A 23,565-nucleotide genomic window follows, 5' to 3' on the forward strand; every position below is an offset into this window, starting at 1 on the left:
CATTTTAAATAATCCTTTTGCTTTGAACTCAATGATTTGACACAAACACATTGACATGACAACATTTATTTATTCAAGAAACTATTTTGCTCGTGTTCACACTCTTCCCATTTTACAGCCAGTGAATAGAAAATGAATTCAGCGGGGAAGTAGTACATTCAAAACGAGTCCTGGAAAACTCTTATGTACAACCCAAGGTATTAATTATCAACAGTTTAGGAAGATGCACTGTAGACATTTTTATTTTTAAATGGTGAAAAACACAGATTTGTTGAAATTTGCTGTGTTTGTTCAAATGACTCTTTTGCCTGTAAGGCACGTAACATTAAGTACTCCTCACCAAGAATAAATAGAAAACAATTCTGCAAACCATTAAACATTTTTTTTTAAAAAGCTCCCTCTGTCCAGCCCCCCCAAGTCAACACTGAATGTAGTAAATGTACAAAACAAAGCTCTGACGGACAGCAGTTGTGCAGGAAGATCGCCCACAATGCAACTCTCCTTCCAGTGATGTATACAGACTGCACGAGATCAATTCAACCCCTGAAGCAAAAGTGTGATCAAGAATTTGGTCTTACAAATGTTTTTCTCTTTTAACAAATTATTTACTTTGTTATTTACAATCCACTTTGTACAAAGACAAGGCAGGGGAAATTAGTGAAAATGTGAGTTCATCAGTATAAAAAAAGGAAATCTGTGTGGATCAGATCTCACTGTTAGGAAAAATGTTCTTTGTCGTGCCAGGTTGTCATCCAGGGCTTCTTTTCCACGTTTTCCCAGTTATCAGTCACAGGGTTTGGCGGTCTCTCCTCCCGTCTTATCCGAACAGCGTTGTAACTTGGAACCTTGTCTTCATATTTGGCACGCTTAAAAAATGCACACTGAAGAAAGGGAAAACGGAATCAATATTTTGTTCAGGGAAAATGGCTATTTAAAGGCATTTAGAGGAAGCAAAGAGGGTTGAAGAGACATTTATTGTCATGAGTCCATTTGACGGGCAATAGCCAATATGCAGTGAAACCATTAAGGGTGTAGACAAACCATCAGCACTCCTCTTAAAGAAAGAAACAAGTTTGCCCCGGCTTTTAAATAAAGAGAGAAAGGCACCTTCAGACCAAGTCACTGCAAGTGTGATGGAAACAAAAGAAAGTGGGAAGAGAGAAATCAAAGAGATGCAGATCAGCCCGATGGTGTCAATCCTCAGTCTTTGCTTATCAGCCATCACCTCCCCTGGCCATGCACGTACACTGTAATGACCCACATATGATCATGTGTGAAAATCTTAGCGGCATTAACGCTTTGCAGAAATAATGAGTGAGCTTTAATAACTGCATTCAGGGCACATTTCCTTTTTTCAGAAAGCCGCACTTTGGTAGAAAAATAGGAGCGAGAGAGAAAGTGTCACTCATTCATGGCAGGCCGGGTAATGTTACCCTCTTCTCTTTTTTTATGCATGTGATGTCAGTTTCTCTTTTTCGCCTGGGTCCTCTTTATTCTTTTTGTCAAACACTCCACACTGAAGAAAGGAGAATTGTTATAAAACGTGTGTTATTGCTGTCACGGATACGTATAGATACAGTTGTTATTTAAAAGGTACTTTACAGACTCTGCCAAATGCATGAGGTGTGCGTTATGTGTTTTTATTAGCTGAGTCAGAGTGTGTCCTACCTTCCACAGAAGGAAAGCCAACAGGGCCAGCAGCAGCAGCCCGAACAGGATGGACAGCACGATGATCCACCACGGCACGCCTCCATACTGAGCTTCACGCCTCTCTGGGAACACCGTCAGTTTCAGCTGGGAACAAGGGACAGAGGCACAACATCAGTTTTACAGTTTCGCTCATTTGTTTTGGCTCTATGTTCGAATGACAAAACAATATGTTCAGATCAATGAACAATACCGGAAACTCAGCATTTTTCAGCACTATGTTCTTTGCTCTACTATCGACATTCAGGGAGGCCTTAACGATCACTTCCACGAGATGGAGTTTGGAATATTTCTGTTTGAAGAAAAAGAAAAAGATCATGTTTAAGTGGGAGTAGGGGAAAAAAACATTAAAATACATACACTTTTATTCTGCAATAAGCTTTTAACCTTTAAATGTCATTCCGACAATATGGTATTGATAATGTTAAATTATGGAAATGACGGGCTATATTTTCACAGGGACATCTGTTGAAAACGTAAGACTGTATTGTTATATTATTACATTTGTAACTATTATTACAAGTTATAATATATTACGCTTCTGCCTGTTAGGATAGTGAGGCTGATTTTCAATACTAGGTTTAGTAAAAACAGTAAATGTCTCCTGCAGTGTGTTTAATTACCTCTATGAAGGTGCTGTTCCAGAGGCGAGAGTTTAGAGTGAAGACTGCATTACTGTCCATGCCCCGCAGGGGGCACGTTATCCTTACACATGTTGCCCCTTTGCCACAGGACTGTCAACAAAGAAGGGAACACAGTTACCATGGGGATTCTGAACTACTGTTTGCCAATGTACATAACATCTAGTAATATAACAAAGGGGTAGAACTTGGTTGTGTACCAGAGTTTTAGATTTCTTCCCGTCAAGTAAACGTGAGATAGTGCCCTCCTTAATTCCCAGAGTGTTTTGTGTTTCTCTTCTCTTCCTGGTTTTACTTGGCTCCTTAAAGCAGAAGAAAGAGGTACATTCAAATATCAAATACACTTTTCATATTTTGTTTGTACAAATCTGAAAGCACATATCTCTACTGCTTTAAAAAGAGATGGCATCGGCTGAGGACCACCACGTCTTTTCATGATGTCTTTTTGCTGACCTTGCTAAGAGGGTTGATCTCGTCTTTAGGAGTGCAGTCTATCTGGTCCACTCCGGTGGCGCTGATCTTCATCAGGTACAGCAGCCACTTCCCATCCTCTGTCTCTTTCGGCCAGTCGATGTCAAGGGTGGCAGTGCCAAAGTCTTTCAAGCTCTTCCCCAGATTGATTATCTGTAAACCAAGAAAGGATCAGTGCCTTCCTTCAGATCATATTTTTTACTTGCAGAATACTCGAGTCTTAGACATGTCAGAAGCAGTGTTAACATAAGCATATTTTATTACACATTTAAAACAATTCTCATTAGAAATGTTGAATGGAATCAGAACATTTGGATAACACTTGTTTAATTAGGCAAAAAACCATTTATGCTCACTTAATGTGTTAATGTACTAAATGGAATTTGGAAACACATTTGTTGAACAAGTTTGGACATCAGGCATTTAAGTCCAGCTGTATTATAATCATAACATTAAGAGAGCTTTGTCTCCAGACAGGATGAAACATTGCCAGTACTAGCAGAGTTTATCCGCTCTGAAACATTTGATGGAAATAGGATGAATTTGCATTTCTTATTTTCGACATTTTAAAAGTTTGCTTAAAATGTGCTTTACAGTTTAAAGGAAACAGTGAGATCTGACAAAAACTAAGCCTGATCTATTAGCTGTCCTGTACTCACACTGAACCGATGTGTGATGGCAGTGCCCATTTCACTCTCAGACTTAATGGCCGTCTCACCCTTGGACTTTCCTGAGAAGTACACCTGAGATGGATGGGCAAGTCTGGAAACACACAGCGACGCAGTTAGTAGCATGTAGCTCTACTTCCTAGTGTGTTTTTGGATATGAGCTGTATGTGTGTGTTTCTTACCCCGATATAGACAGCTGCAACATGATAGCCACCTTTGCCTTTGCTTGAACAGAGGCTAATTTATCCTGGTTGCTTGTTCTGTTGGATCAGAGATTACACACAGGCCAAGTCAAGAAATGTAGTACAAATGTTAATGCATAATCCATCTATAGTATTAGTTATTCATATATTGTTAACATTACAAGCCTTTATTTCTTACGTGTTTAGCTGAAGAACAATCTCCAGGTCGGTAGTGTTCGAAGTGATGCCCGATGTACCCAGGAGAATGTAGAAGGTCGTCTAAAAGCATAACCGGAATATTAAAATACTTACAGTGCCACTTATGCAGAGGATTGTCCAAAAACAGATTGTCTCTGACCTGTGCGTCACGTTTGAAGGGGTTTCCAAGCTCACAATTAGCCTCAGAACCGTCTTTATTGGCTACACAGGATACCTGCGTCACCTGAAATCAATCACAAGAACCAATCAGAACATATGATTGTGTGTGTATGTTGAAGACCTATCTTTTTACATTGGCTTTTGTTTATACTCAGAAATCAGAAACAGGTTTATTGCCAGGTAGGTTTACACGTACGAGGAATTTGACTTGGTGTCGTGGTGCATAAAAACAAGAATTAAACCAAATGATACTTGAGATGTGTGTGATGTGTTCTGTTCTTATGCGTGTTCCTTTCGAGACTCTACGTGGTCTGTGTTTTGTTTTTATGATAACCTTACATTTCTGCCTCATGTTGTTATTGTATTCATGTTTCTGTGGTCTTAATTTTTACTTTTGTTCTTTCTTGTGAAGCACTTTGTGAATTGTATTTCTGTGAAAGGTGCTATACTAAATAAACCTATTATTATGTTAAAAAGAGTGAGTGAAAGTTAAAAAGACGCTCACATTTTTTGGAACACGGTAAGCAGAGTAGGTGAGGGAGCGGGGGATGCTGGCGAGCACAGAGGCTTCGTGTGCATCGTCTCCATTGAAATTGGTAACTGTAACCTCCAAAGCGATGTCCTTTTGGTCGCTGAGCGAAAACACCGGCACGTCATCCTCCCTGTAGTCAGATCAAAGCTATGAGACCACGGAAAAAAGGAATATGGTGCTCTTGCGAAACAAAGTATGTGTGTATCCTCTTACAGTTTTAATGGAGTGAACGTGACGTCGTCTGTTGTCCTGTAGCCGTAGCGATATTTCACCCGCAGGTTGCTCTGACAGACATTGTCTGGTCCACAACCTTCCTTCAGGAAACTCACCTACAACACGTACATTAAAGTAAAACCGTTACATAGATACATCAGTAGCATCAAATCTGCTGCGTGGCGATAAAATCTTTAACGCATTCCCACCTCAGATCGCATCTTCGAGGACTCCTTGGCGTCCAGGACAGGCGCCAGCTGACCGGTTGAGCTCTGTCTGCGTTTGCGGTTTCCGTCCTGGATGTCCACGGACACATCGATGGGAATCCCGTGCAGCTTGTCTTTAATATTGTCCTGCAGAATGACACACAATTACTCCCCACCCACAGTGCATTTTGAGAGAGAAAGTGAAAGAAATGTCATGAGAGAGTCCCAACCTGAATCATAAGCTTTCTGGTAATGCACTGTTTCTTTCCTTGGGTGTCCATGGTGATCGTCCCTTTTGACTCGTAGCTATTCCCAGAGCCGTCTTTGAAGACCGCCCTGGGGTTCAAAAGCTTCTTCCTGTGGTCAGCGTCCGCCTCGAGGGAGTACGCCACCGCTAGATTTGACAGAGACAGGGACGTGAGGGAGAGGTGGATAAAGAATGACAAGAAAAATGACAGAGTACTGTTTCTTGCTCTTTCGTCAATGATAATAATAACCAAAAGCACAAGAAAGTTGGACTTGGTGCTTTAATAGGCTCTGCTTACTCAGTCTGGGAGCGTAACTCTTGGGCTCGGCAGTGAAGGTGAAGCATGCCTCGATATTCAAGCTGAAAGCACAGTGGACACAACAATGAGAAAAAGTAATGGCACAGATTTTCCTCAAATTGATGAATGTCCAGAAACACCTGCTGCAGAAAAAGACACACGTACCAGAAGTTTTCGCCACAGTTCTTCTCGGTGAGGTTGATTTTCTTTGGTGTGAAGTTAACTTCCTTTTGGATTTTTATAACTGGACGGGCTCTGGGGAGGACAGCACTCAAGTGAGAAAATCTACAACCGTGATCAAAGATGAACAGTGAGGACATTTTTTCAGGTCACTAACCTATAGACAAAGACAGAGTCAGAGAGGGACCCGACGGCCAGGTCAGGGTAGGCGTTTTTATCCAGGTCCATGTTGCCTGCCAGAGAGTAGCCAAACATCTTCACTCCTAAAGCCTCGCCGGACAGAATCTAAAGGAAGAGAAACAGACACTTACTTTATAGCATGTATTAAAGCCGACCCGAATGCTTCGAATGTTACCATGGTAATAGATGTCCTAGTTAGTATTCAAATGCAGCGTATGTTTGGTGTGTTGCCCCCAATAAATCCAAAATAGCCCATTAAATAAGGAATAGGAATCCCACATTAGATAGATAGATATGCTTTATTGATCCAAATTTGGGAAATTATTTTGTTACAAAAGCATCAATGTGTTCAGACATTAAAATAAAATGTTATTCATTATGCATAACCTGAATATGATTGTTGTAGGTATAGTGTGTGTGTGTGTGTGTGTGTGTGTGTGTGTGTGTGTGTGTGTGTGTGTGTGTGTGTGTGTGTGTGTGTGTGTGTGTGTGTGTGTGTGTGTGTGTGTGTGGTGTGTGTGTGTGTGTGTGTGTGTGTGTGTGTGTGTGTGTGTGTGTGTGTGTGTGTGCGTGCGTGCGTGCGTGCGTGCGTGCGTGCGTGCGTGCGTGCGTGCGTGCGTGCGTGCGTGCGTGCGTGCGTGTGTGTGAGTGTTTGATAAGACATACTGGACAAGCAAGGCATTTTCTTTATATGATTCTGGTTTTTGTGTTTAATGTTTTATTTTGACATTAATTTTCTCTTAGTGTCTTGTCTCGTTTTTCTTCCTGTGTTTTCCCGCCTGTGTCTGATTGTGTTCACATGCTGCCCTTGTGTTTTCAACTTCCCTTCAGCTGTGTGTTGTCTCCCTGATTAATCTTGTGTATATATATGCCTGTCTTCCCCAGTGTTCTTTGTCAGATCGTCGTCGATGTTCAGTTTAATACATACCTGTGAAGCTTCTTTGGAGATGACACCTGAGGCTACTCCATGGTAGATGTACACCTGTCCTGCTCCCTGATTAGGAGCTCCCACTGCAAAATCTGACAGCAATAACGATAACAGTGACTTACAGTGTAGTTATACAGGTACACATATTTAATTCGCCCTAACCCATAACATTACTACCAAAATCATGCACAATATTACTTTTCTGTTTTAGCTTACTTATCTTACATAATGTATCTTGCTCTAATTGTATTTTCTCTGTTCACTAGTGTTCTTTTTATTCTATTGTGCTTCTTGTAATTATTAGGTTGGCCCACAAATTTCAAGTAAAGTAAAAATCTTCTCTCATCTTGTTCAACAAAGCGTGTCAACAATGACGTGCTGACACGCAAACACACATAGCAGCCTCACCATGGTAACCATCCTGATTGATGTCTCCCAGGTTTTCCACAGCCAGGCCGAACATGGAGTCCTTTGGTCCGTCTATTCTGATGGGCTTGACTGTGTTCCACTTTCCCAGTTTGTTGACGTAGACGTAGACGGCTCCTCCGATTTTCCCGTCCTTCTCAAAGTACTGTGGTGCTCCCACCACTATGTCCTGCCAACTAACAAACAACAGAACCACCTGTTTGTGAGTTTACTGGAGCAGCAATAACAGAAGTTACAGGTTGTGCGAATCACCCTGCGTTACTCACCCATCATTATTGAGATCCAGCACGGTCAAATCGTAGCCGAAAGACGAGGCCAGCCCTTGCCCTTCCAGGGTGTACTCTTCTGACATGCTGTTGTATCCGTCTTTCTTCATCAGCACCACCGCTCCACTGTGGTTAGCTCTGGGAGCTCCTGCCACCACCGTCAACTCACCCTTCTCAATCAGACTCTTCCCTGAGTCCAGAGAGAAGCCTGGGAGACGGGGACAAAGAAACGTTTGCTTACTGTGTACTTGACAATGGCGGACAAATTAATGGATGAAGAAAGTGAGGAGTTTTTTACCCAGGTAGCTGTTGGAAGGAGCGGGGACCAAGTCAGCGTTCCTATTCCTCTCATCTCCCGTTTCAAAAGGGCCGTCGTCATAGATTTCCAGCTCCAAAAAGGTTTCGTTCTTTTGTTCCAAGCGCACCACACCTGAGGGGGGGAAGAGGAGTACAGGTTAAGAATATCCAAAACCCAGATAACTATAATGGGAGGAGTCTCTGTCTGCGTTAGAGTTGGGGGGGTGAATATTTCATCATTTGATTTTGCTCGTTTAATGGTCTGCTCGACGAATGAGATTAGTTGTATATAGCAAGTATATTTTAACATTAATCTGAGGGAAATAAGAGTTTGTTTTGACCAATGGAAAGACTACCCAGAACAGTTTTGGTGGGTTTTATTTTGTTTCTGCCAAGTTTGAAATGTTCAGGACAAGTAGTGTGTTATGTGCACACTGTGTAGTGTATTGAAAGGTGACCCTGGTTACAGATCGCACACCGTCAATGTGAGATTTTCCACAAAAATGATGTGCATCCTTTAGCTTTGCTAAAGGATGCATGCAACTTTCATGGTAGGTGTATTGCTCCAGCATCAAGAAAGCCCAGTGACGACAGTGACGTTCTTTGGAGGAGAAGCATAGCACATATTGATGCAAAGATCTCCGCTATTCTGAGACCCTCAAAAAAAACATCTCTTCTCCTCTTGTCTACTCATAGCCCACCCCCCATCAATCCATGCTGGTTGATCAAGTTTGATAGTCCTATACCCCCCACCCTAACCTTCCCTTATATTGTAAAGCAATTTTGAGTCCTTGAAAAGCCCTATAAAAATAGAATGTATTATTATTATTATTATACTGACAGGTATCAGATCTTGCTGTGTAAAATAATCTTCCTGAGAGGTGTCACTTGTGATTTAGTCTGTGTGGTCTACAGTGAATGTATTCCTGACAGCCACAGGTGATAAGAATCAAAGGTTCCCATAGGGTTCCATAGAAAATGCATGCGGGTCAGTTTTGACCCACTTATGGAAGCTAGGGGTAGTAATATAAAAACTACAATTTCTTAAAATGTATACAATTTAAATTTAAAATTTGAATGGCATGATATCCAAAACATGTTTTTTGAGGAATAGCTGGAATATGAAATGATAAAAAAATATAATTACAAAGATACTTCAAGAAAACCACCTCACCGGGTCAAAAAAGACCCACTTATGCATCTAAGGGTTAAGTAACACACACACATACACACACACACACACACACACACACACACACACACACACACACACACACACACACACACACACACACACACACACACACACACACTAGACTACCTTTCCAGCCGTATGCTCCAGGAGCCCCAAAGATGAGGTAGTGGTAGTCCTTGTCGAATGTGGCAGAGAGGCCCTGCTGACAGGAGCCGAACCTCTCGTGGCCTGTGGTTCGGCCTTGACAGAAATGCCATGCATCTCCCTCTTCGTCCGTGTTGGGATTGATTTCCAAGTTCTGCCCCAGCACGTAGCAACGACCGATAATGTCTCGGGACTCCGAGGTCCCCAATGACCGGCGCTGGTAGCGATGGGCACAGGTCTACCAGGAAAACAAAAACACATGGTAGAGCTGAAGTAATGTTGATTATAGAAAAAAAAGGCTAGTGTTGAAATGAGATTGGATGATTCACAAATTCCTGTTCAATTTCACTTTAAGTAGCTACAAAGCTATAAAAGCCAATTACACTTGTATTGGATGTATACATTCTGCCGGGCTGAAACTCAAGTAGATCTGAGAACAGTTTTTTTACTTTTAATTGTAAACAACAATCATCATCATCATCATCATCATCTTTATTTAAAGAGACTCTTGGTCCATTATTACAAAACATACAACACTCAAATATAAATTAAAAAAGGCAGTTATACCAATGTTTCCACAGAGGTGACTGGTATCGTACAGCACTGAAACACGGATTTGACAGCAGCATAATGACAGAGTTATGAGAAACATTCAATCGACAGATGAATTTGTACATTCGATTTCTCAAAAGAGCATGGAACGTGTTGACTCGTGCGTTACAGAACATTTCACTTGCACTGCACCACCTTGGTTTTCTAAGCAGTATACGCAAACAGTCATTATATGCAACCTGGAGCTTCCGGAGGCTCACCTTCTTATACTTGACCCACAAGGGGGCAGTATAGAGAGGAGTGCAATAAGCTCTAAAGAGGTTCACCTTAACCTTATCTGAACACCAAGAGAATTTTCTAGCCAACATGTTGGCTTGTATATATAAGACACGCCGCTGTCTATACATGTCATCATCATCAGCCATTTCATCTGTGATGATGTGTCCCAGATACTTAGTGTTACAGCAAACAGACAGCACCTGTCCTGACAGGTAGAATGTTGGAAAACAAAGGTTCTTATCCCCTTTTGCTCTGCAGATCATTACAGCGCTCTTCTTAGCATTGTATTTAACGTCAAATTTGACTCCGTAATCAGAACAAACATTTAGCAACTGTTGAAAACCAGCACTGCTAGGAGAAACAATAGCCAGATCATCGGCATACATAAGATGGTTTACAATCACATTACCAATCACACACCCTGTTTTACAGACACTTAAATCATCTGATAGATCATTCATATAGATATTAAAAAGGCATGGTGAGAGGAGCCCCCCCTGGCGGACTCCATTACCAACACCAAATGGCGCCGAGACTGCATTCCCCCATTTGATCCGCATGCTCTGGTTGGCATACCAATAAGCCAGGATCCTAATTATACTGTTAGGCACACCGCTTTGTCTCAATTTTAAAAACAGTTTATGATGGTTAACTCGGTCAAAAGACTTAGAGGCATCAATGAAACCAATCAGAACAGTGGAATTCTGTCTTCTATATGTTTCTACCATTTCTTTCAAAGCATAGATGCATAGCTCAGTACCATGCTTAGCCTTGAAGCCAGACTGGTTATCTGAGGTACATAAATAAGAACATAGTCTATCTAACAAAATTCTTTCCAGGACTTTGGATAACACACTGGCTAGAGCAATTGGGCTATAGTTATCCAAGCTCCCTACCTTGCCCGCTTTGTCCTTAATGACAGGGACCAAGGTAACAGTCAACATGGAGTCCGGCAACATACCATGAGTCATGAGGCCGGTAAAACAAATGGCAAGAAGAACTGCAACCTTCGGGCTTGCCAGTTTAAGGTGCTCTGCAGTGATTCGGTCAGAGCCGCATGCTTTGTTATCAGCTAGCTGTGCAATTGCTCGATAAACCTCTTTAGCTGTGATTCCCGCTGTGTCACTTTTCACAACATTACCAACTTTGTAGGGGTCACTTTTAACACAATTAAGTATAGTAGAGTAATGTTGCTTGCCTCCACAACTCAGCTATGTTATCGGCTCCAGATACTCCCTCTATGGTACACGGTAATGACGTACTGGCCCTGTTCAGAGCTCTCACCTCCTTCCAGAAGCCAGTCACACCATTATGAAGGAGCTTTTCAGCCATAGAGTCCGCTCTCAATGTTTCTGTGTGTTTGTTGACATAACGAACTGCATATTTATATCTAGCATTTGTACGCTTTTTGAGATCCAGGACAGGCCCCTCTCTGGGCCTTCCTGCCTGGACCCAGGCCCCAAAAGCATTCTTGGCTTCAGCGTATTGATCAGCCACATGTTTATTCCACCCTGGCTTGACGTTGTGTCTCTTCCTAGAGTAGGTACAGCACGGTCTACTGGCCTCCCATACAGCTCCCACAATACAATCATACATGTTACAGAGGTCTTCACGGTGAGAGCTTTCATTACAACCCACATCAACACACAGAGTTGCCACTTTGGGTAGATATACATCACTCAATAGGACATCAGTTCTCCCATAGTACAATAGCCTATCCTCATTTGTGAGCTTGGACCAATCCACTTTAGTGTTACAGGCATTTTTAACCTCCTGAGACATCTCAGGGAGACTATCATAATCTAGTGACATTATAAAAGGAATGTGATCTGACATTGATGCCTCATACATAATCTCAATTGATCTTACAATGTCATGGGCATTAGCAGTGCTTATGCAATGGTCAAGCCATGAAGTTGTATGCTAGGTAGGGCTGTGCGATTATGGCAAAAATCATAATCACGATTATTTGGGTCAATAATTGATATCACGATTATTTTGACGATTATTCATTGACCATTTATTGAACTTTAAAACAAATAATATTTTACCAATAAACAAGATCAAATATGTTGGAGCGCACTTCCAAAACCATACTAAACATATATTATTAATATGTTAAATACAAATAAATTAGACCACAATAAATGAAATCAAACATGTTGCAGTGCACTGTCACAACCTACTGAAAACTCCTTAACATATAGCCAACATTTTGGTAAAACATATTCAACATATTCCACTCAGTTAAACGTTGAAGGCTGGCCAACCGTCATGGTCCAGAAGTAACAGGAAATAAATGTTGAACTACAATTTAAGACCAAATAAAAATGTCTAGGCCACCATGGCAAATGCTGGTAGGGCTGCTCATGTCATCTCTTAAAGATTGTTCGCAAGAAACACCAGCCTGTTTACATGGTCTGGTTTCAGAGATGAGCGCAGGCAGGTGACGATATTGCCACCTGTACTGAAGACCCTCAGCCACGCCCCGACACATGGGGTGACGCCGGCCAATCACAAAGCTTTGATGCGTTCAAGTGCATTATTCTGGCACAGGAAGATTATGTTACAGGACATTAACGATAAAACAGAATATTGTTGTTCTATTTTTAGACACATCTCGCGATCGACTGGTTGGGCACCCCTGGGCTAGACCATAGGTCTGTTGTGGTAGCAAAGTAGTCAGCTGAAGCCACATCTCTCTCAACTTCCCCACGGCATTTGTCATATAGCGCAGGCAGCGCAGACCTGCTGAAATAATACCGAGACGGCATCGCGTAACGCTTGTCCAGCATGTTGACAAGTTGCTTAAAGCCCTGGTTGCTAACAGTGCTAACTGGGCACATATCTTTAGCGATGTGAAATGTAATGGCACCTGTAATATCTCTGTGTCTCTGCGAGCTCGTCGCGTAGGCCGTTGCTCTGTACAATGCGTCCAGAATCGATGACTGTGATGATGTGGTGGATGAAGTCGAGCGGGCATCTGCTTTTTGTTGTATTACTGCCCGGTCGTATTGCACTTTGTGGTTGTATTTCAGCTGATTAAAGAGATTGGTTGTGTTGGCGTGTGGTGCCAACACAACCTGGTAACAAATCCTGCACTGTACTTTGTTTTGCTCCACGTCGGACTCCTGAAAGCCAAAGTACTTCCAAATAGTGGAAATAGTTTGACCCTTCTTTTTAACGAGTTGCTGCTCTTGATCTGACATCTTCGCTCGCGCTGAACACTCACAACACATGTCATTCCCACGTGGTCGAGTGGGCTTTTAGGGAGGGGCGAAAGCGCACCCAGCAAAAATAATCGTATTTTGTCAATTATGCTGTTTTCATAATCGTCGCAAACCATAATCGTAATCGCGATTAAAATACGATTAATTGCACAGCCCTAATGCTAGGCCTCGCTTATATATGAATAGCTATCTGTAGGCAGAAGTATTTGGCTTGATAATATAAGATTGTTATCATCACAAAACTATAGCATATGCTTAGCAAACAAGGACCTTTTGTCTGATATGTCAGCATTCATATCACCCACTACATAAACACTGGTGGAATGATTATCAACAATAAAAGAATGTATAAAAGCAAGTCTGTTCAGGTATTCATCTTCATTATGCTGTGACTCATATGGTGTATATACATTCAGAATGCTAAACTCCTTGTTATTCATTTAGATCTGTACAGCAATACACCAGTCAACTTCAAGCCTGATGACATTAATGACAGCGTCCAGCTTTTTGTGCCACAGGATAGCCACGCCCCCTGCTATCCTTCCTCTCACTATTCCCAGAGATAGGTCCGTAGTGGACTCACCAGCCCCGTGAAAATTGTCATTAAGAGAGTTCAACTTTCCCAAGTCCTGCTTTGGTAAGAAAGTTTCTTGCAAGCATAAAATGTCACATTTTTGTAGCAAGTAGCAAGTAGCAAGTGTTTTTGTAGCACCACTACACGTCGGATCCTATCAGCAGCGCTGTTGCCCAGGCGCAGCCCGCGACAGTTAAATGATCCAACCTGCATAACGTTTAGCTAAGCAGCTCAGCAATCAATCAATCAATTTGAAGATGTCCCCCTTTGACTCTGATACATTTTAATGGCCTTTTTGACAATGTATAGGCTAAACCAGTGATTCTCAAATGGGGGTACACGGACCCCTAGGGGTACGTTGGGGTACTGTAGGTTGTACGTGAGGTTATAAAATAAATAAAAAGGTTAATTAAAAAAATACCATGCATTATTACAAAAATAATCTTAGTACAATAAGTTAAATAGAAAACACAATTTTATATAAGATATTCCTAGAACCACTAAGGGGGTCCTCATATAAACATGTTACATTTGTGTATTGTATTTATAGTTTTTAATAATATATCATTTTGTTCATTGGTTTGTTAAACATATTGAAAAACTAATTGAAAAAATCTTTTTTTTTCATGCATAAAGATTAAAATATCCTTAGTTTGTTGTAATTCATGCATTAAGGAGTTAATAAATCAAAAAAATATTGTAATTATTTATATAGGCTTTTTCTGTCAAAAATGTCCGGGGTCGGTCAGGGGGTACTTGGCTGAGAAAATGTTTCAAAGGGGGTACATTACTGAAAACAGTTTGAGAAGCACTGGGCTAAACAATATAATTGTAATTGAAACAAATATTTAGATTAATTGACAGTAAATTATCTTAAAGGTGGGGTAGGTAATTTGGAGAAACCAGCTCGCGTGCGCTAGAATTTGAAAATACACAACCGGGAAAAATCTGCCACTTCCTTACAGAACCCCTCTTCCAACACACACGAAAGTGCACATGACCAATGAGGGCACGAGATAAGTTTGTGCACAGATGGAAGGCTGACAGGCAGGTAGGCCATCCAGTTTCTTTAGCCGGGCCGGCTAAAATGATTGGTTGTGCTTTTTACAGTACTACGGCTTCCACAGATGACATTTTTTAATGGATTTTTTGTCAAAGCACTTAAGATATTCATTGCTATCGGGATGTTAAGAGCATTCCATGGAATATAACAAAAAGTGTATCTCGAGCCGGTTTCTGAAACTTACCTACCACACCTTTAATTGTAGCCAAACATTTTCTGTCTGCTTTATTCAGAGTTTCATGGCATACGCCTTATTTTACTGAAAGACTGACACATCAAAGACACAATTTTCATGTCTGTTCTGTTAATGGACAATGTTCAATGTTTTTCCCTGTATTCCCACCCAGCACTGCATGTCTGATACCCTTGAAAGCTGAAAGGTTTTGGTGGGGCTGAAACTGAAGATTATTGTCATTTCCAATTAATCTGACAACTATTTCTTCAATCAACTGACTTAAAGATACTATAAGTTGTCGTACAGTCACAGAGTCTTACCACAACTTTTCCTCCTGGTCCCTGACTGTTGACGGTCACTCCCATCCACTGGTTCTCTTTGCTCTCTTCGTTTATTTTCTCTACACAGAGACAGGAATAGAGACAAAGAGGATAATGTGAATCAAATATTGAGAAGGGGTCTTTAAAATAGCCGTATTGACTAGGTAACTAGCTATCTCACCATTGTTATCAAATTGAACTCTGGAGCAAGACGTTGAGGTGGAGGTCATGTCACAGTTGTACAGTCCTCCTGTCACCTTGGATGTTTGGCCACTCATGGCTTTTGCTCTCGGGGCACCAACCAGCAGCCTGCAACAGAAACACAAAGGAATCCGTTAAACAAGTGATTATTAAAGTGGGGGAACGTGGAAATCTGCAACCTGAAATGTTTTTTCAGTCTCATTCAAATTAATTTTCATGATATCATGTCTATTTTTAAAAGCTTCATGGTTGAGCTTCATGGTTGAACAAATACAACTTTTGATCTACTGTACATAATGGTTAATAAAGTCCGTTCCTATCCAACACATTATTCCGAGGTACCTACACGAGGATATGTAGAAGTGATTATCAGCTGCATTTAAATCAAATGCACGATAAGCAGTGACAATCATTTCCATCTAGGACTCAGAATAAGAAGCATTCTGGCATTTCTTCTTCTTACACATCATACTATCACACATTCCAGTCCACTTTCACACACAGCAGTCGTATTCACACACACAAACACACACATCCGCCACCAAACTGATGTTCCATGTCCTCACGGTCCCACTGAATCAAAGACCGCTTTCAAACGTCTGCTGTGGTTGATTGAGCCAGGCTCTCTATCTCTTTCAACACACACACACACACACACACACACACACACACACACACACACACACACACACACACACAGGCTGCCATTGTGGACCAAGGTCTAGGGCAAATGCCACACCCAAGACTTGATGATTGGCGACCAGTTCTCATGGTTTCTTACAGAGTAAATCAAACTAAGTTGAGGATGTCATCCTTTCAACTGATGCTTTGTGGAGGTTTACACTAGTCTCAATACACACACATCTCTCTCTCTATCCTTGTATGCTCTCTGGCTTGCTCAGTCTATCCGATGACATCCAGAGTTAATGTTAAACAGCACACTGTCTTCACCAGATGACATTAGGAAAGCCATTTTTAACCGTTAGACAAAGCATTCTCACATACGCTCGGCATCTGGGAGGGAATCAACAGAGACATATAGTCAGAGTGAAGAGCTGAGGCATAATGTCATCAGCATGTCTGTAGGGCAGACCCATTCAACACCGCAAATACTGCATGTTGGAGACGTTTCAATATTAAATGTAACAGCATAAATCTTCGTGATTATTGACTTAAGCTGGCGCAATGGGGATTAGTAACGACAATAAATCTATTTATATGTCCACAGACTTATGAGGCTGCCATTAGGAGATGGATTAAGATTTGTTTTAGAGAAAATAAAGTATGATGTAATTTCTCCTAAATAAAATACATCACGACAAGTGAACTCAATGGAAAGAACGTCACACACTGTGTATCCAATCTGAACCGCTGGATTGCTTTGGATTTGTTTCAAAAACCAGAACACTGTAATTTGCGCTTTTAACCAAATGAGTGTGTGGCCAATGCTGCTTTTCTTAAACTACTAAGGGAGGAAATGACACTTGACCCAGAGTTCAACTCTCCACCTTGAGGTGCACTATCATACTAAGCAGGAAAACACATTTTCACACCGCCTGCTTGTCTTTGAAAGATGAGTTTAAAATGTGTTATCGCTTTAAAGATGTGTGACTAACAGTGAATCCCAGGAGGGCACACCTTTACTACAATTTTTCTCGGAGACACAGGAAGCCAGGAGAATAAACAGTGAGATCTCTGCAAAGACACAACTTGGAAATGGGGTTGGATTAACAATTGATTTTAGTGAAGCTAAAAAGTGTAGAGTAATCAGATTGCCAATGAGTGTTGTACAAATAGGTGCTATATTGTCTATCCTTTCAAATGTTCTTAATTTCCCCCATATGAATTTGCTCGGAGAATTTCCCGTCCCACTGTACATTATTCCAGGAAGAAGTGGCAGTGTTTTTACTTACATTTGATCATAAAAGGCCTTGTTCAAGAAACTGAATTGGAGACTAATCTTGAGAGATATACTGTATATAATCTTATTTGCAACAAATTATTATTGTGTATTGCTTTTGAAGAGTGAAGAGCCGACATGACGTATCAGTGATCAGATCAGTCGCTGTCTCACTGACCAAGAACCAGCTGTTCATCTAATCGTTCAGCAACAGCAGAGGAAACCCCGACACACAGGCTAACACTACAGGAAAGACAAACAGAAAAATATAAATAGAGTGTGTGTGGCAGTGGCAAAGACAGAGTGACCATCAGAGAGATATCCCATAGAGCAGTGGTTCTCAAATGGGGGTATGCGGACCCCTAGGGGTACGTTGGAGTACTGCAGGGGGTACGTGAGATTTATTTCATGTTAATGAAAAAAAAACATAAGTAATGCATTTAAACAAACTACTAATAGTAGATTAACTACTTTATTCAAAGGTTTACAGAAACTCTGGATAATAACATGGGAAGAATAAACGGGGTGCTCTCTTTTCCTCTCCCTCTCCTGACAGCCCGTCCCTCTCGTGCAGCTCGCTGAACCTGTAATAAGTGACCCGACAGTAAAGAACACACATATTTCTTATAACTAGTTTAGCTAGTTCCAGAGTAGATAAAATAGCTAAGTGTGTTAGGTCTTACTGTATTTTGCTCCACTCAACGGTCCGTCACAGCGGCGGAGCTTTGATCCGGAAGAGCTGCGTGTTCTCCGTCAGCAGCAGCTGATCTGATCTCTGATCTCTCTCTCGCGTCCGGTTATACTTCACTCCCGTTTATGTCCAAATCTATCAGATCTAGCTAGTTCTAGTTAATTATTTGACTGCCTGCTTATCAAAGGACCTAAACAATAAGCGTTGTTTGGCAACGGCTTGTGGCTGCAAAGTATAGCGCAGCATTATGCATGTTTAATGAGGGGTCAAAATCCCATGCTCATAAAATGCTCATATTTTTTGTTCTCTTCATTCCCCACGCCCCAAAATAAATAAATATACACATTTTAGGAAAAGTAACGACGTTTGAGCAGTGTGGGTTTTATATTGACAGAGTTACACATATTTCAAAATGCTAAGTGTAATAAGTTGCCTCCCTGTCAGAATGACAAAGTTCCTCAGTGAAGCACAAGCCCATGTTTCTCACTACATTGTAAGTACAACTTATTAAAAGATCAGTTCAATGCAACTAATGTCGTCTTAGTGTTATTGCATGATGTTAAAATTGGTTTGCCATGAATTTAGTGATGGATTGTAAACATTTGAAAGCATTTAAGTGTTTCTCAGTTACAAGGTTGTTGTTTTAATAAATCAGACACCGATGGTGCAGCAGCACTGTACCTCTTTATATAGGCATCTTTTCCCTAACAAATAGTTTTTGCGCTGATCAGGGGGTACTTGGCTGAAAAAAAATTCCGAAGGGGGTACATTATTGAAAAAAGTTTGAGAACCACTGCCATAGAGAGAGGTGTGTACTTTTTTCCCACAGCAGCAAACTGGCTGTTGACTAAGCCAGTTGCTTAGTGACAGCAAGCTGCACCCTATCAACTAGACCTCCAAATGGGTTGCAGATCTTGAGGTTCATATTATGTCTGTTTCCCAACTTCTATCTCCATCAATCTGCCAGGATCAAATCCCAGCGAGTCTGAATAGCAGCTGATATTTGGTGCCCAGATGTAAAACTGATTTATGTTCCTCTCAGCATTCTTTCAGTCATCACCTCTTTCTTTCCTCCTTTGATGTTGGATATCCTCAACTAACCTGAGGGGAAGGTGGGAGTGGGGAGGGGCAAATCAGACTTTCATACTTGTACACAGGTCATGTACACTCACAAAAAAGCTGACTTAAACTCTCCCATCTTCTTTTGTCATTTAAAAAAATCTAGACACAGCATGTGACATTACTGTTGAACATGTAACATGTCGGCATGTCTTTGTTTCCTGTTACCGACAGTGTGTCCCTTTATCCTTTACTCTAGTCTAGATACATCTAAATCCTCAGAAACACACACACATTTACTTTCTCCCAGACATTTCTCACATTTGATCCAAGCTCTTAAACTTCCCTAACCCTTCACTTTGTCTCCTTCTCCCTCCTCGCCCCACTCGTGCATTTTGATCTTGATTTTATTATACAGACAGCTCCATCTGGCAATTATGACCAACCATGGAATGCAACACACACACACACACACACACACACACACACACACACACACACACACACACACACAGACACATGCATATACAGGATCCGATTAGCTCCTGCCCTCTCCTGCAGCCAGCTACATGTAAAACTCATCCCTGTGGGGCTAGAAAGACAATGCAATATATTAGACTGAATAAAAGTTGCCATGCATGGCTGGAAAAGGATTGTGACTCACTGTACACACCCAGCAGTGGGAGACACATGGGTGGGGGGCACAAGCCCACACACGCCAACACTTGCGCACGTGTTGATGCAATTCACATTAGAGAACTAAATCACCTTCAGCAAATAAACTCTTTTTTATTCTCTGTATCTCTACTTTTTTTTTCTGCCTCAGGTTAGAAGTGTTTCAAGAAGCACACTGAGCTCTCTGACACTCTTCCAAGTGACTGACAACAGGGCAACGCCTGACAAATACACGGTCCACAGTGAGAGCACATTCCACCTCTACAACAGCAGTTGGAGCACCTTCACTTGCAAAACAAACATGTCTACCTGCTCCAACATGCAGACACAGATATGTTGCTGATGGTTCAAGCTACGGTTTTAAAAATATTTTTTGACAACAGATTAGGGCTAATTGCCTTGTATCATGATAAATAAATATGCCTACATTTAAACCACTTGTAAATGAGGATTGTAGCTGAACATAACATATACTCTTTATTATAAAGCTGCCAATTACTTTCTAAATCAGTAATGATTTAATAGTTAAATCCACAAAATGTCAGACAAGTGTCAAAATGATTATTGCAGGGCCGCCCGATTACTCGGTGATTGGACAGTCAGGCAATGTCATCCCCTCTCTCTCCCCCTTTCAACACTGTATCTCCAATAAAGGCACTGTCTGGCCCCAAACATATCCTACTGTAGTTGCAAGAGTCCCAATTTCTGTATCTAAATAGTTATTTTTGTTTAACTTACTGTCCCAGAACTCAAAGGATTCAGAATTCTACTAGACAAGGAGGCAAGTAAGCATATCAATATACATTATCTACTTATATGTTTGTCTCTGATCACATAATCCAACTGTGTTCTGTTTGTATGTAACGTTACAACCTGGAGCAGGGGGGCTTTGGTCTTGTGCTGATCACCATGTGTCTTTCATTTAGAAACAGCCTTAAACTAGGATACACACTGCCACTGTGTGATTGTGTGTTTTTGTGTTTGTGTGTGTGTGTGTGTGTGCGTGCGTGTGTGTGTGCGCAGTAGTAGAATTCCACTACTGTCCCTTATACAGCACAAGATGCTAATTCATTTCAAATAGGCCACCTCCAAAAGTTTCTCTTGTGATAATCAAAATCTAATCGTGGGCGACTCTTTCTGCTGCTATTGACCAGCTTTTTACTCAGAATGTATTGACATTTCTATCTAGTAATTAGTCAACAGGCAACTCTCGCTGTCCAAATTGCATTTTGTATTTGTATAACTAATTATTTGAGGTCACCACAGTGCGTAGACCTAAACAGCCATAGTTTAGACTTTACTTATTTTAGTTTTGATATAATTAGGGTTTACTTATAAAATATTTACCAACGTTATGGATTAAACTACCCAACCATGTATACAATAAAGCAGGTAAAAAAAAGCTCCACCTCAACCAACTAAAACATTAATACCACTACTTACAAATCCTTGCCTCATAATACAAATCAGATGATGTTATTATTTTTAAGTGCATTTTCTTTTGGTGGTTTTATTACTTTGTTATAGTTACCTTTTTTAACTTATGATACATTTTCAGTGTGGTTTTGCTACTTTTAATCTGAATAATTCCAACACCACTGTTTGTTGCCACCAACACAATTTAAAATATTTTAGTGACAAAAATAGGAAAACATGTTAATTGATTTCTGACTGGTCCTTTATAGTCAAACAGACTCACAGTTTAAAGAATGTGACTGCTCTGATCTCAGGTATGTTGATATTCATGCTATTCAAACCAGTGACCACTTGATGGCTCTTAGCCTTTGTGCAAAATGAGAAATCCCTCTGAATTAATGCCCATAAAAATGCCAACAATGATTCAATGAGATGTTTTGGTCACAAAGCACGAGAGGGAGAGAGGGGGAGAGTTTGTTACGTATATGTTACGTGCAAAAAGCTGTTGTAGAGGTCCAATAAAAACTCACAAATAAGTAACCTGGAAAGAAAAACTCAACAACGATTAACAATGTGTTGGCCATTAATTAAACGTACAGGTGTATACAGTTGTGTTAAGAAGCTGTGGTTTTTCTAAAATGTAGTGAAAAAGCTCAATTCTAAGAGACTACCTGCGACACACCTGAGCTCAACATTCACGCAGAATTGAGCACTTATGACATTTGAAGGGTGACGTGAAAAGTGTGGTTTAGAGGGGGGTTTCCTCTCATGTAGCAGCTATGACACTGTAAAAACTAATTTACAGTCGTCTACATTTAAATGACATTTTTATTACATGGTTACAAAAGTTATTTTAACGACTTGTTTTTTAAGGCTAGGATGTCACAGAAGTAGCTATCTTTACCTGCCACCAAACATGCCACCCCTTCTAAAATGAAAAAGTTGAAATCTTACATTCTCTTATCCTCCGGAGCAAGCTGCCAGTGCATGGCGAGAGAGAAGCCGAAGTAGCTGCCCGGGTCACCGTTCTTCCGCTGGACATTCGTGCTGTCCAGGTTGAACGCCGATAGTCGCCCACATCCCAAAATAAAGGCGAAGAACCACAGTCCACATGTGATCCTGACCTCCATGAGATACAATCTAATTCAAAACTCCACTTGAACTTGTGAAAGGTGAGTCCTCTGTGAAGGAGGTGCAGAGTGCAAATGGCTGCTCGGGGGGGTGAATGTTGTGCACTTTACTCGCAGCAGCCCCTCCTACTCCTGGCACACACCACCCAACTGTAACACACCTCAGATTGTTTTGTAATCTGACTTTTATTGTCAATTATTGAAAAAAGATCAATGCTTTGTTTGCCTTTTGTTAGTTTCCAGTATATCAATACTGTAATCTAAGCAGTTCAAAGATGCCTGAGGCTTTGTCAAAACACATTAGCAGGAAAATTGTGCTTTGGGCTACAGTTTACAATCTTTCAGCACTATTATAGAATAGACTTCAGTTGAACCCTCTTGAAAACAGGCGTAACCAAAACATATGCTAAGTCCCACAAGAGGAAACATATTGGCCAAATACCCAGTGAGTGACATGAGAGTGCAATGACTGCAATGTGTACACTTGCTCCTCGTTCTCACAGTAAATTGTGTTTACTGACATCCTTGCCATTAACAAGTAGAAGGCAATAGGCTGGGAGAGCGGAGAGCGGAGAGGGAGAATCATTCATGCTCAGTAATTTGTCAATATATTCATTTTGACAGAAATGTCAATTCCTTTAACCAGTTAAGCCCCAAGCTTGTTTTTCAGGCCTCAGGCTCGAAAATGACATTCCCAGAACAATTGACTATATCTTCACTTCTAAAAGGGGTAAATTAATCATCTTTTTCCTCAAAGCAATGATAAACCTGTGAATTGGATGTAGAAAAGTCATAATCAATATAGAACTTTGTTATTTTAAAGAAATTCAGATTGAACATAGTAAAAAAAATGTAAATTATAGTGTCCGTCCAAAAATAAAACATTAGGCCTACGTGAAAACCAGTGGTGTAGTGGTCGTTGGACGCGGGGGATCACCGTCCCCCCATTTATTTGGAGCCCCCACTTTTTTTAAGCTTGATTCTTTTTGAATAGTCTAATAAATATAAATCATTGCCAGTGTTATCAGTTGCAAGTGTGTATTGTTGTAATAATGAGTAAAACATAATACATTTCACAGTAATGCAACTTGATTTGAAGCGTGTGTGTGTGTGTGTGTGTGTGTGTGTGTGTGTGTGTGTG

At 40.9% G+C, this 23,565-nt stretch overlaps 1 protein-coding gene across 2 annotated transcripts; it reads right to left on the bottom strand.

Annotated features, from left to right (window-relative positions):
• Window positions 1–50: 50 nt before the first annotated feature.
• LOC117532743 (integrin alpha-6-like) lies at window positions 51–22,480 on the bottom strand. Of its 2 annotated transcripts, XM_034196212.1 has the most exons (26): window positions 22,249–22,480; window positions 15,534–15,661; window positions 15,353–15,432; window positions 9,142–9,397; window positions 7,822–7,953; window positions 7,524–7,731; window positions 7,240–7,433; window positions 6,832–6,923; window positions 5,881–6,008; window positions 5,709–5,798; window positions 5,544–5,605; window positions 5,229–5,392; window positions 5,002–5,145; window positions 4,793–4,908; window positions 4,553–4,709; window positions 4,028–4,111; window positions 3,869–3,948; window positions 3,670–3,747; window positions 3,479–3,581; window positions 2,802–2,972; window positions 2,549–2,650; window positions 2,331–2,441; window positions 1,901–1,999; window positions 1,669–1,794; window positions 1,434–1,516; window positions 51–881 (listed from the first exon to the last, which is right to left on the bottom strand). In XM_034196212.1, the coding sequence occupies exons 1-25, from the start codon at window positions 22,422–22,424 to the stop codon at window positions 1,448–1,450; spliced, it is 3,150 nt and encodes a 1,049-aa protein (XP_034052103.1). In that variant the 5' UTR covers window positions 22,425–22,480; the 3' UTR covers window positions 51–881; window positions 1,434–1,447. The 2 variants fall into 2 exon arrangements, with proteins under 2 accessions (XP_034052103.1, XP_034052104.1); XM_034196213.1 differs by lacking the exon at window positions 1,434–1,516.
• Between the last annotated feature and the right edge of the window lie 1,085 nt (window positions 22,481–23,565).

This window comes from Gymnodraco acuticeps, unplaced genomic scaffold, assembly GCF_902827175.1.
Source record: "Gymnodraco acuticeps unplaced genomic scaffold, fGymAcu1.1, whole genome shotgun sequence".
In the NCBI taxonomy this organism is placed as follows: Eukaryota; Metazoa; Chordata; class Actinopteri; order Perciformes; family Bathydraconidae; genus Gymnodraco; species Gymnodraco acuticeps.